General features: G+C 40.7%; 1 protein-coding gene across 3 annotated transcripts in view; it reads left to right on the forward strand.

Annotated features, from left to right (window-relative positions):
• Positions 1-7112, forward strand: part of LOC104985983 (prostaglandin F synthase 1-like) — a 15650-nt gene extending 8538 nt beyond the window's left edge. For 2 of the 3 annotated variants that reach the window (XM_010836384.1, XM_010836383.1), the window contains exons 7-10: positions 582-691; positions 1567-1732; positions 3989-4071; positions 6791-7112. In XM_010836384.1, the coding sequence (XP_010834686.1) occupies positions 582-691; positions 1567-1732; positions 3989-4071; positions 6791-6833 (402 nt within the window). In that variant the 3' untranslated portion in view covers positions 6834-7112. The remainder of the gene's footprint in view (positions 1-581; positions 692-1566; positions 1733-3988; positions 4072-6790) is intronic. The other variant, XM_010836382.1, reaches the window with a different exon arrangement.
• The last annotated feature ends 6627 nt before the right edge of the window (positions 7113-13739 follow it).

Raw genomic sequence — 13739 nt, forward strand, 5'->3', positions numbered from 1 at the left:
AGAAGTTGAGGAAGGAGGTATTTCCCCGAGATGAAAGGATGGCCAAGTCACAGGGTGAAAGTGCCCTGGAGTGAACTTTGTACAGGAAGGAAAACCATGAAAATGTGGAATGGGAAATAAATTGATAAAGAGGCAAATCAGCTGAGATGGGTGTTAAGGGTTTGTGTGGGGTTCTGATGGCTGAATCCTTAGTCTTGGTGTCACAGTGTTTATAAGTCTTTAACAGGGAGCACAGTTGAGAAAACTGTGTTGGAGATGATGAAAATCATTCAGGTTAGAGGGTGGAGTTAAAGGCTCATTGTGATGCTAACACTGTATGAATTTTACTCTTGAATATCTACTCAAATGTAGAGCCCATCTTTTGGTTAGTCAATCTCAGACTGGTTCTCCCATCTATGTCCATCATAAATTAAGTGTATAAACAAACTTTTCTCTATTTCTCTCTGTTGATATTAATATTTCCAAATTACATTTAATGTTATAGTATTTCCTTTATCATTTTTTAAACTTTTTGCCTTTCTTTGTCATTTAATATTACATTTCCATAATACGTGACACTCTTCTCTATTGGTTTTCTACAGGTGGAATGTCACCCTTATCTCAACCAGAGGAAACTGTTGAATTTCTGCAAGTCACATGATATTGTTCTTGTTGCCTATAGTGCTCTGGGATCCCAAAGAGTAAAAGGATGGTATTGAACTCTAATGAAAGCAACAGGGAGTTTATGTAAAATTCAATTTTTGATGAGATAGTTTAAATCATACAATACTCAGATAACTCTCATAGGCAGAGGGGAGAGAGAGGAGTAATGGAATGAATTCTTCTCTTTTATCTTCCCATCACCCTGCCAATTTTTCTAGATTATATTAGCTTGTCGACTCATGAATAACAAATGTCTACATTAAAATCTATATATAATCTCCTGGTTGAGACCAGAGACACAAGCTTATGTCATGATTTACTTATTAACTAATGTGCACATTTTTAAAAATAGGTGTTCCAAGGTTCACTTACCTTATGTCTAAAGTTGAGATAATAGTATTTAACTCCTAGGTTTCTATCATGATAGAAAAAAAATTCAATTTGAACCATTTTTATAAGCATCTATAGTAGAATAATGATGAAATAAATGTCTCTTATTTTGAGACCTCTCAATTTTTATCAATACCTTAGAAAAAGTGAAATTTACAAACAATTCTTGGTCTTTCCTTCTGCTTCTCTATTCATGCCCTTGATTATATAAGAAAAAACACCCCTGAAAATTAAAGGAAAAAGATCCATGAGTTTGGCAGTCATGGTCTCAACTCAATAATGTCTCTGAATCACCTGCAGAGCTTTGTAAACAGAATAGGAGGTGACACAGTTGAGGTTCTGATTCAGTTTGTTTTCAGCTCTGCCATGGAATTTGTATTTCTTACAAGATCTTAGTTGATAGTGATGATGCTGGTCAATGAACTATACTTTGGGAAGCCCTGGTCTAGAGTGAACCTCTTGTTCTGTTTGGGAAAATATTCAGAAATTGAGTATTTAGTCTTGGCTCCTCAGCATTTCTGAATTTCCTTCCAGGGTGAACCCAAACCACCCCGTTCTCTTGGAGGACCCAGTTCTCTCTGCCATTGCCCAGAAGCACAAGAAAACGGCAGCTCTGGTTGCCCTTCGCTACCAGATACAACGTGGGGTTGTGGTTCTGGCCAAGGGTAACAACAAGGAGTGGATCAAAGAGAACATGCAGGTGATGATGAGTGGGGCTGTGGGCAGAGGGCTCCTAGGGAGTATCCTTCACGAGGGTCATTCTTTGTCCAGCTCTCAGACTATCTTTGGGCCAAAACGAGTTACCTGATCTTTCCCTGTGTGTGAATGCCTGGTAGTTTTCTCCTCCTGCTGTGGCAACAGGAGAGGCATTATGGCTGGAGAGGGTTACGGTTGGACAGAAAATGGAGATTTTAGCTTGAGCATTACATTTGCAATGTATTCTGTCACTTTGTGCAAAATGACATCTTATTTTCTTCATTCTCAATTATGCAATTGCATTATGTGATTTTTTCAATACTGTTTGAACTGCTGTAATAAAACACCATAGGTTAAGTGGCTGAGAAAAAAACTGGAATTTGTTTCTCACAGTAGAAGCTGGAGATCTGAGATCAGAATGGCTGTGTGGTCAGGTGAAGCTGCTCCTCCAAGTCACAGGTTACTCCTTGTATCTTAACATGGTGGAGGGGGCAAAGAACTCCCCCAGTTCTCTTATGTGAATATTATGTTGTTTAAATCTCTTTCATGAGGGCTCCATCATCATGACATAATCACCCCTCAAAGGATTCATTTTTAACAGCATCATCATGTGAATATGAGGACAGAAAATCTATGGCAGTGATCGTTAACTTCCAAACCATTGTATTTTTATTTTGCCTTTCCCTGAATACTAATAAGATTTCATCTTCATACATTTAATCTTGAGTTTCTGTCTTTGTGAAGTCCTCTTCAAGACTTTGTCCATTTTTGCTAGGTTGTCTATACTTTGTTTTCTGTGTAGAAGATCATTATTGTACCTTTAGCCATAATTGTATGGAAACTCCCCAGTTTCAGGATTTAATGCAGAGATGATTTATGCGTCTTTTGGATTCTGTGGTTTGACAATCAACCTGCACTCAGCTAAGTTGCCGTCCTCTGGGCTGGGCTATCCTGTGCTTTTGCAGTTCAATGCGAAGCAGCTGGGCAGTTCTGCTTTAGCAGGCGGACGAGGCTCTTGTCAGAGGAGCCTCCACCCTTCTCTGTATAGTTTTTATGAATATTTGACTAGACTGGGACAACTAATCTGGTCTTCATCTCAGCACAGTGCTATTATCCCAAGTCAGTTATTAGGGAAATAGTCCTCTTCCTGTCTGGGCTCAGATCTGGGTCATCTCTTCTGGGAAATATCACTGTCCAATGCAGGTTAAGGTCAGGCCAAGTGAGGGGAACGGAAATTGTCTCCTCATCATTTGTTTCTGTGTTTCCATTTAAATTTGGTTCTGTAATCTAGCTGGAACTGTTTATCTAAGATAATATGAAAATGGATGCACACATGTTTAAGTATATTTAAATGTAAATCTAAGGTTTCATATTTCCTCACAGATTTTCATTGTCAACTCAGTCATATATCAAGTGTCCATAAATACATTTCTGTTATCTCTTTTCTATTTAACTATTCAGTTTTCTGCACCATGTTATTAAAGTGGAAAATAAGTCTTGCTTTTCATAATGGTAATTTTTTATTTTTTAAAGCTGTATTGGCTGCTTTTGATTAGCTGTTCTTTTATTTAAAATTTAGTATCACTTTACCAACTTCCAGGAGAGAATACATGCTCAAGTCTTTGGGTCATGTTGCATTGAAACACTAGATCACTTTGGAGAAAATGAATTTCTTTACAAAATTGAGCTTTTCATTTCATGATTATGAAGTGAAGTTTTAATTACTTAGGTGTTCTTTAATGTTAAAACACTTCATAACTTTCTCCACTAAGACATTTACATAAAGTTTTTGTTAGAGTTATTCATAGACAATGAGTAATTTTGATATTAGATTCCTGAACAGGCTTTAAAGGGGGAGCCTCCTCCCTGCACTACTTTAGCTGATCGCTGTCACCCTTACAGGATGTTGGGAAGAGTTAATCAGTCTAATGCTCAATTGCAGTTATCGAGTTAGGAGTACCTGAAGGCAGTGTGATTGGAAAAGAATGATTTTAGTTTGCTTTCTGGCTGAAGTGATTCACTTAGAAAGATAAGGGACTGATGCGCTGTAATGTTTGTGAGGTGGACAGAGAAGGAGAAGGTATGGGAAGGAGAGGTGAGAACTCAGCAGAGGTTCCCATGCTGGTTCTCCTGAAAGCTGAGGACAGACATGACTTCCCTGCTCCTTCTTCTTGACTCCATCCAGCTGGAAAATCCTCCAGTCCCCAGGGGGAGACTGGCTCCTTGAGGGAGGGGTAATGTGATTGTCCCTTCCTTCCAGGTGTTTGACTTTGAACTGACTCCAGAAGACATGAAAGCAGTCGATGGCCTCAACAGAAATATAAGATATTGTGATTTTCACCCGTAAGTGACTCGCAGATGTTTCACCCAGACACTGTTTTCTCTAGCAGGCGGGTCAGCAGGGGAACTAAGCTTTTCAAAAGGATAATTCTAGAAAGACAGTGCTGATTTCCTGCTTAGGAGTAACCGGGGACTTTCTGCAGACCTCATACCAGAGATTTCCTCCAGGGTTCCATCTTTGACCAACAGCAGTGATTGGCCCAGGACAACTCATCAGTAAAATCCCCAGAGTTGGCATCGTGGTGAATTCACCACTTTGTGCCCTTATTCCCTGTGCCTGGTGCACCTCCTCTCAGTGCCGAGCACCCAGGGAACACAAAGGGCATGGTGCTGCAGCCAACAATTGTTTCAGCGACCTGTGAACATGTTTAATCTTTATCTCTTTTTACATCAGGGGAACATGATTATATTAATAATAACAATGTATTATGTGAAGAGTTGACTTATTGGAAAAGACCCTGATGCTGGGAGGGATTGGGGGCAGGAGGGGATGGGGATGACAGAGGATGAGATGGCTGGATGGCATCACTGACTCGATGGACATGAGTTTGAGTAAACTCCAGGCATTGGTGATGGACAGGGAGGCCTGGTGTGCTGCGATTCATGGAGTCCCAAAGAGTCGGACATAACTGAGCGACTGAACTGAACTGAACTGACTGATGTATTAACGAATCCATCAAAGATTACTTTCTTGTTTTGTTCTGTTTAGTTGCTTATTCATGCCCAAATCTTGGGGCCTTGTGGAATGAACCCCAACAGGCTCCTCAATCCATGGGATTCCCCAGGAAGGAATACTGGAGTGGGTTGCCATTTCCTTCTCCAGGGAACCTTGGGGATCAAGGGATCGAACCCATGTCTCCTGCCTGGCAAGTGTTTCCTTTACCACTGAGCCACCTGGGAAGCCGGCATTCATGTAAATCCTGTGAACACAATTATAAAATGTATTGTTGACATTTTTATTGAGGAGGGTCTTATGAAGGTCAATGTGCAACAGTGCTGTGAAGTCACATGGGCCTGCCCCTAAGTGTCTGGTGGATATTATCATTAATGGGCATTTCTTTTCCAAGATACCATCATTTCTTTCAAATTAATCTCTTTGTCGATCTTTTTTCCCTATTATGACTCCCATGTCCTCATCCTTGTTATCTCACAAAGTTGAATTACCAGTAGATTATGAGCTTAACTGACCCTCCAGTGAGTGACTCTGTGTCTTTAGCAGGACACACCCAGATAGGATCATCTGGGTCTCTGGTTTCTTGAGTAAAGACTCACCCCAGTTTAGCTTTTGTCCATCAGAAGTCCTTGGTGGCTCAGATGGTAAAGAATCCACCTGCAGTGCAGGAGACCTGGGTTCAATTCCTGTGTGAGAAGATCCCCTGGAGGAGGGCATGGCAGCCCAATCCAGTATTCTTGCCTGAAAAATCCCATGGACAGAGGAACCTGGTGGGTTACAGTCCATGGCGTCATAAACAGTCAGACGTGACTGAGCAACTAAGCACACTTTAGAAGTCCATCCCCTGGGGAGCCCCCACCTCCTTGACTTTGACCTAGTCACTAACATGATTCCGGCTGCTTAATTACTACAGGAGAATATTGGGACTGAAGAGACAGAAGAGAAATTTGGAAGGAAGTTTAGAGAGAAGGGAATACAAATTATTGGTTAACAAAAATTATGCTTCAAATGAAAGATCCCAAAGCTCTCCCTATTGTTTGTAAAGCTATATCATGATTCTGATAAGTGTGGAAGTCGCTCAGTCATGTTCGACTCTTTGGGACCCCATTGACTATACAATCCATGGAATTTTCCAGGCCAGAATACTCGAGTGGGTAGCCTTTCCCTTCTCCAGGGGATCTTCCCAACCCAGGGATCGGTCCAGGTCTCCCACATTGCAGGCATATTCTTAACCAGCTGAGCCACTATTATGTTCTGATTAAAGACATGATAATTGAAAAAAAGGTGGATAGTTGCATTTCTATACTTAAAGACTTTTAAGTATAAATGTATATTCTCTTTCATTAGGCTGTGAATGCCTAGACTTACACATCTTTGTGGGCTTGGGTCAACAGCACAGCTTCTGGCACTTGGAATCATTCAGAATTCACTTTTTAATGAAGTGAACGGAAAATGACATTTTCAGAGAGAAAAGTAGAAACATGGAAAAAAAGGAAAACAGCAGTAATACTACTTGCTGAATAACCAGTGTTTTAATACAGTACAGTATAAATTAAGAAAATAATAATCCCACTCTGTGCTCTATGATTATTCAGGTGCACAAGGTATCTCTTCAATAGATGAGAAGTTCCTTAATGGGGACACTCTGTTTTGGGGGTGCTCAATATCAGCTTAGTAATGGATTTGTGGAAAAGAGGAGCTAATTTGTTCACTGCGACCCTTCTTATCATCTAGGGACAGAAGTTCCACTTGTGTCTGAAATGATCTCCATAGTTAGACCCAGGTCTTGTGCCCTCTTGGAAATTGTAACCTGAGTCAAACTACGTATCACTGTGGAGTAAATATTACATGTGAATATTGGGACTGGACATGCAGCTTCTGTGTGTACATGGAGCAGACACCTGCGTGTGCTTGTCGGGGAGGGTGGGGAGAAGGAGGGATGTGTTTGTAGATTTAGAGTTTTAGCCCATCCTGACTGCCTCCACAGAGTAATGCTTTCTCTGACAATATGACAGATTTAATAAATTAATCTGCTTCCTTCTCTTTCAGGGGTGTTGGTCACCCTGAGTTTCCATTTTCTGAAGAATATTGACTCTTAGTCCTCCTTCTGGATCTTCAAGAATTTCTTGCTTCTAGGGAAGAGGATTTTTGTACTTGGTGGATGTGCTTAAATGAAGTGTCTGAATATTTGAAAGCTTGCCTTTCCTTAAAAAAAGAAAAACAGTTTACGAAACAATAAAGACTTCAAAGTAAGAATACTCTTTCTTTCTGATATTTGAAAAAACACACAAATTGCAGAAACATTGGAAAACAGAAGGGAAAGGATAGGAAATAAAAATGAGCTACGATTAAACCACTTACTAATACTTAACTTTGGTGCATTTTCTTTATGAATCCTATGCAATTGTGTATGTGTGTTTATATAAAAGACAAATAATCTTCAATCTACAGATTGTATATTTATTTTTTAACTTAGCATAATTATCTTGGTAAGCTAAAAATATGATTTAAAAAATCCAGTATTATATTTTTATTGTAAAGCAGCACACATTACTCATTTATTTAATTTCTCAATTGTCTGCCCATGCTTAGCATTTTGATGAGTTCTTGTATATTCTCCCAGTATTTCATTAGTTGCCATTTACTCTCATTCAGAAAAACTTTACTGAACGTTCTTTAGTAATACATTGTTTTATAATAAATGTTAATTAAAATGAGAAATTATTTTTCTTTTAAAATGAGAAATTCTTGAGTTTATAATCTAGTGGAGGAGGAGACAGTAAATGAAATCAGGAGAATTTAGTTGTTAGAAATGGGTAAGTGCCTGTTGAGAAAATTCTGCACAGTCTTTTGCATTTCTGTACATCTGTTAGGCAGAAACACCAACTGCCCTACATCCCACACAGCTTTTCAATTGTACAAAAAGCAGCCTTGAAAGAGAGATTGTGGCTCCCTTCATTTCTCTGGAACACAAAACACTAAATTCAGGAAGGAAGAGTGTTCACATAACATTTAAGGGCCAGCAAGTCAGCTGATGTGGGTGGAGTTTAGTGAGGAAAGAAGACAGGAGTTGACCAGAGAGCCAGTGGGGCCAGTGGATCTGTGTCACATAGGCATGTAAAAGGACTTTACTGTGAGAGAAATGGAGAATGATATTTTGTGTTTTGAGCAGAGTAGTTACAGGAACAGACATGAGTTGTTACATAACATAACCTGGTTGTTGTGTTGAGAAGAAAAGAGAAAGAAGAGCCCTCATTTAGGACTCTACAGGAATTTAGGTGAGAGATGATGTTGGCTTGGACCACAGAAGGAGCAGTAAATATGGTCAGAGTTGTTAGAATAGGGATTTATTTTAAGGGCAGCATGACTTAGACTGTCTAACATGTTGGACATACAGTTAAAGGAAAAGGGGAATCAAAGTTGACTCCAGGTGTTTGTGGCTAAGGGACAGGAGATGGAGATGCCATTTTCTCAGATGGAGACGATGTGGGGGAGCACACTTTTGTGGGAAGATTAGGAGTTCAATTATAGACATGTATCTTTGAGATGCCTTTAGGTACCCAAGTGAAGATGCATGCATACAGTTGGACATAGAATTCTACCAGAGAAAAGGTTTAGATAAAATATTTAACTTGTGGTTTGTTAATTTTAGTTGCCTCTTAAAGCCACGAGACTCGATAATCAAAGATGTTATACAGTGAGTGGTATAGATAGGGAAGTTAAGCTTCATGAGAACCCAGCATTAAGAAGGTGATTAAAAAAAAATATGGAGGAACCTGCAAAAGAGGCTGAGAAGGATTGGTGAGTGAGGAAGGAGGGGTTGTTCTTAGAAGGCATGCGAAACAGATGTTTGGAAGAAAAAAGAGACCAATGCTAACAAGGGGGCAAATCAGGGAAGACTGAAACTGACCACTGGATTGGGCAGTTAACCTTGGCAAGGTCAAGTGCAGCTTTGATAGAGTGGTGAAGGCAAACCATGAGGAGAATGGGTTCAAGAAATGGTGCAAGAGATCAGTGAGAAGCAGAGTATACACAGTCTTCAAAGACTTTGCTGTAATGACGACCACAGAATTGCACAGTCTCTGAGGAGAAAAGTGATATCAAGAGACAAGTTTTCCTGATGCGGCAGATGACTGCCTGCCTCTGAGGTCAGAGGAACAGTCCAGCAGAGAGAGGAAAACCTATGATGCAGCGGATGGAGGTGGGGCTGACTTGAACCACATCTGTATTAGTTACTGTTGCTGCTACAACAAATGGCCAAAACCTTTGGGGATGGAAATGAAAATAATGTATTATTTTATATTTCTGGAGGTCAGAAATTCAAAATCTGGTTCCATGGGCTAAAATTGAAGTGTCAGCAGATGTGCCTTCTTTTCTGGAGGTTGTAGGGGAAAATCTGTTTTCTTGCCTTTTCCAACTCCTAAAGACCAGGTCTTGTGTTGTTGGAAGAGGGTATTTGCTAAGACAAGAGCATTCTCTTTGTAATACTCTGTTTAGTCTTTGCCCTGCTTCATTTGTACTCCAAGGCCAAACTTGCCTGTTACTTCTGTTATCTCTTGACCTCTTACTTTTGCTTCACAGTCCTCTATGATGAAAAGGACATCTTTTATTTATTTTTTTTGGTGTTGGATCTAGAAGGTCTTATAGGTCTTTACAGAACCATTCAACTTCAGCTTCTTTGGAATTTGAAGTTGGGGCATAGACTTGGATTATTGTGATGCTGAATGATTTGTTTTGGAAATGAACTGAGATCCTTCTGCTGATTTTGAGATTGCACCCATGTACTGCATTTCAGACTCTTCTCTTGACAATGAGGGCTACTCCAATTCTTCTAAGGGATTCTTGCCCACAGTAGTAGATATAATGGTCATCTGAATTAAAATTGTCCATTCCAGCCCATTTTGGTTCACTGATTCCTAAAATGTTGATCTTTACTCTTGCCGTCTCCTGTTTGACCATATTCAATTTACCTTGATTCATGGACCTAACATCCCAGGTTCCTACGCAATATCGTTCTTTAAAGCATCAGACTTTACTTTTACCACTAGACACACACACAACTGGGTGTTGTTCTGTGTTGGCTCATCCTCTTTCTTTCTGCTGGTATATTTCTATTCTTCCTTAGTAGCATGTTGTGCACCTACTAACCTGGGGTGCTCATTTTTCAGTGTCATATCTTTTTGCCTTTTCATACTGTTAATGGGGTTCACAAGACAAGAATGCTAAGTGGTTTGCCATTCCCTTCTCCAGTGAACCACATTTTATCAGAACTCTCTACCAGGACCTGTCCATCATGGGTGAATGGCATGACTTATAGACTGAGTGACTGAACTGAACTGATAGTTACTGGCGTTACACAAGGCTTTGATCCATCTGATTATTTTGGTTAGTTTTCTGTGATTGTGGTTTTCATTCTGGAGGCCATAGCACTGAGATTCTTGCTCCTTCTTTCTGCCCTGTGATGGATGAGGATAAGAGGCTTGTACAAGCTACTTGATGGGAAGGACTGGCTGTGGGGAAAACTGAGTCTTGCTCTGGTGGGCAGGGCCATGTTCAGTAAATCTTTTATCCAATTTTCTGCTAATGTGTGGGACTCTGGTTCCTCCCTGTACTAGGGAAAGCAACTAGGCAATTCAGGTCAGTTCAGTTCAGTTGGTCTGTCGTGTCTGACTCTTTGTGACCCCATGGACTGCAGCACACCAGGCTTTCCTGTCCATCACCAAGTCCTGGAGCTTACTCAAACTCATGTCCCTCGAGTTGGGGATTCCATCCAACCATCTCAAACTATGTCGTCCCCTTCTCCTCTCACCTTCAATCTTTCACAGCATCAGGGCTTTTTCCAATGAGTCAGTTCTTCGCATCAGGTGGCCAAATTATTGGAGTTTGAGCTTCAGAATCAGTCCTTCCAATGAGTGAGTATTCAGGACTGGTTTCCTTTAGGATGGACTGGTTGGATCTCCTTGCAGTCCAAGGGATTCTCAAGAGTGTTCTCCAACACCACAGTTCAAAAGCATCAATTCTTCAGTGCTCAGCTGCCTTTATAGTCCAACTCTCACATCCATACATGACTACTGGAAAAACAATAGCTTTGACTAGATGGCCTTTTGTTGGCAAAGTAATGTCTCTGCTTTTTAATATGCTATGTAGGTTTGTCATAGCTTTTCTTCCAAGGATCTTTTAATTTCATGGCTGCAGTCACCATCTGCAATGATTTTGGAGCCCCCCCAAATAAAGTCTCTCACTGTTTCCATTGTTTCCCCATCTATTTGCCATGAAATGATGGGACCAGATGCCATGATCTTAGTTTTCTGAATGTTGAGCTTTAAACCAACTTTTTCACTCTCCTATTTCACTTTCATCAAGAGGCTCTTTAGTTCTTCTTCACTTTCTGCCATAATGGTTGTGTTATCCGCATATCTGAGGTTATTGCTATTTCTCCCAGCAATCCTGATTCCAGCTTGTGCTTCATCCAGCCCAGCATTTTTCATGATGTACTCTACATATAAGTTAAATAAGCAGGGTGACAATGTACAGCCTTGATGTACTCCTTTCCCAATTTGGAACCTGTCTGTTTTTCCATGTTCAGTTCTACCTGTTGCTTGTTGTCCTGCATACAGATTTATCAAGAGGTAGGTCAGGTGGTCTGGTATTCCCATCTCTTGAAGAATTTTCCACAGTTTGTTGTGAAGGCCATTCAGGTATGACCTAAATCAAATGGTTATACAATGGAAGTGACAAATATATTCAAGAGATTAGATCTGATACAGAGTGCCTAAAAAATTGTGGATGGAGGTTCATAACATTGTACAGTAGGCAGTGACTGACACCATCCCCAAGTAAAAGAAATGCAAGGAGACAAAATGGCTGTCTGAGAAAGCCTTACAGATACCTGAGAAAAGAAGAGAAGTGAAAGGGCAAAGGAGAAAGGGAAATATATAGGCAGCTGAATGCAGAGTTCTGAAGACTAGCAAAGAGAAATAAGAACACCTTCATAAGTGAACAATGCAAAGAGATAGACTGAAACAATAGAGTGAGAAAGACTAGAGATCTCTTCAGAAAACTAGAGATTCCAAGGGAAAATGTCATGCAAAGGTAGGCACAGTAAAGGACAGAAACAGTATGGACCTAAAAGAAGCAGAAGAGATTAAGAACAGATGGCAAGAATACACAGAATTAACCACAAATGTCAATGATCCAGATAACCACTATGGTGTGGTCACTTACCTCCAGCCAGACATCCTGGAGTGTGAAGTCTAGTGGGCCTTCAGTTCAGTTCAGTTCAGTCACTCAGTCGTGTCTGACTCTTTGAGACCCCATGAACTGCAGCACGCCAGGCCTCCCTGTCCATCACCAACTCCTGGAGTTCACTAAGACTCACGTCCATCAAGTCAGTGATGCCATCCAGCCATCTCATCCTCTGTCGTCCCCTTCTCCTCCTGCCCCCAATCTCTCCCAGCATCAGAGTCTTTTCCAATGAGTCAACTCTTCGCATGAGGTGGCCAAAGTACTGGAGTTTCAGCTTCAGCATCATTCCCTCCAAAGAAATCCCAGGGCTGATCTCCTTCAGAATGGACTGGTTGGATCTCCTTGCAGTCCAAGGGACTCTCAAGAGTCTTCTCCAACACCACAGTTCAAAAGCATCAATTCTTCAGTGCTCAGCCTTCTTCACAGTCCAACTCTCACATCCATACATGACCACAGGAAAAACCATAGCCTTGACCAGACAGACCTTTGTTGGCAAAGTAATGTCTCTGCTTTTCAATATGTTATCTAGGTTGGTCATAACTTTCCTTCCAAGGAGTAAGCGTCTTTTAATTTCATGGCTGCAGTCACCATCTGCAGTGATTTTGGAGCCCCCCAAAATAAAGTCTCACACTGTTTCCATTGTTTCCCCATCTATTTGCCATGAAGTGATGGGACCAGATGCCATGATCTTTGTTTTCTGAATGTTGAGCTTTAAGCCAACTTTTCACTCTCCACTTTCACTTTCATCAAGAGGCTTTTTAGTTCCTCTTCACTTTCTGCCATAAGAGTGGTGTCATCTGCACATCTGAGGTTATTGATATTTCTCCCGGCAATCTTGATTCCAGCTTGTGTTTCTTCCAGTCCAGCGTTTCTCATGATGTACTCTGCATAGAAGTTAAATAAGCAGGGTGATAATATACAGCCTTGACATACTCATTTTCCTATTTGGAACCAGTCTGTTGTCCATGTCCAGTTCTAACTGTTGCTTCCTGACCTGCATACATATTTCTCAAGAGGCAGATCAGGTGGTCTGGTATTCCCTTCTCTTTCAGAATTTTCCACAGTTTATTGTGATCCACACAGTCAAAGGCTTTGGCATAGTCAATAAAGCAGAAATAGATGTTTTTCTGGAACTCTCTTGCTGTTTTGATCTCTGGTTCCTCTGCCTTTTCTAAAACCAGCTTGAACATCTGGAAGTTCACAGTTCACGTATTGCTGAAGCCTGGCTTGGAAAATTTTGAGCATTACTTTACTAGCGTGTGAGATGAGTGCAATTGTGCGGTAGTTTGAGCATTCTTTGGCATTGCCTTTCTTTGGGATTGGAATGAAAACTGACCTTTTCCAGTCCTGTGGCCACTGCTGAGTTTTCCAAATTTGATGGCATATTGAGTGCAGCACTTTCACAGCATCATCTTTCAGGATTTGAAATAGCTCAACTGGAATTCCATCCCCTCCACTAGCTTTGTTCATAGTAATGCTTTCTAAGGCCCACTTGACTTCACATTCCAGGATGTCTGGCTCTAGATGAGTGATCACACCATCATGATTATCTGAGTCATGAAGATCTTTTTGTACAATTCTTCTGTGTATTCTTGCCACCTCTTCTTAATATCTTCTGCTTCTCTTAGGTCCATGCCATTTCTGTCCTTTATCGAGCCCATCTTTGCATGAAGTGTTCCCTTGGTACCTCTAATTTTCTTGAAGAGATCTCTAGTCTTTCCCATTCTGTTGTTTTCCTCTATTTCTTTGTGTT

This window comes from Bison bison, unplaced genomic scaffold (genome assembly GCF_000754665.1).
Source record: "Bison bison bison isolate TAMUID 2011002044 unplaced genomic scaffold, Bison_UMD1.0 scf7180017864063, whole genome shotgun sequence".
Classification (NCBI taxonomy): Eukaryota; Metazoa; Chordata; class Mammalia; order Artiodactyla; family Bovidae; genus Bison; species Bison bison.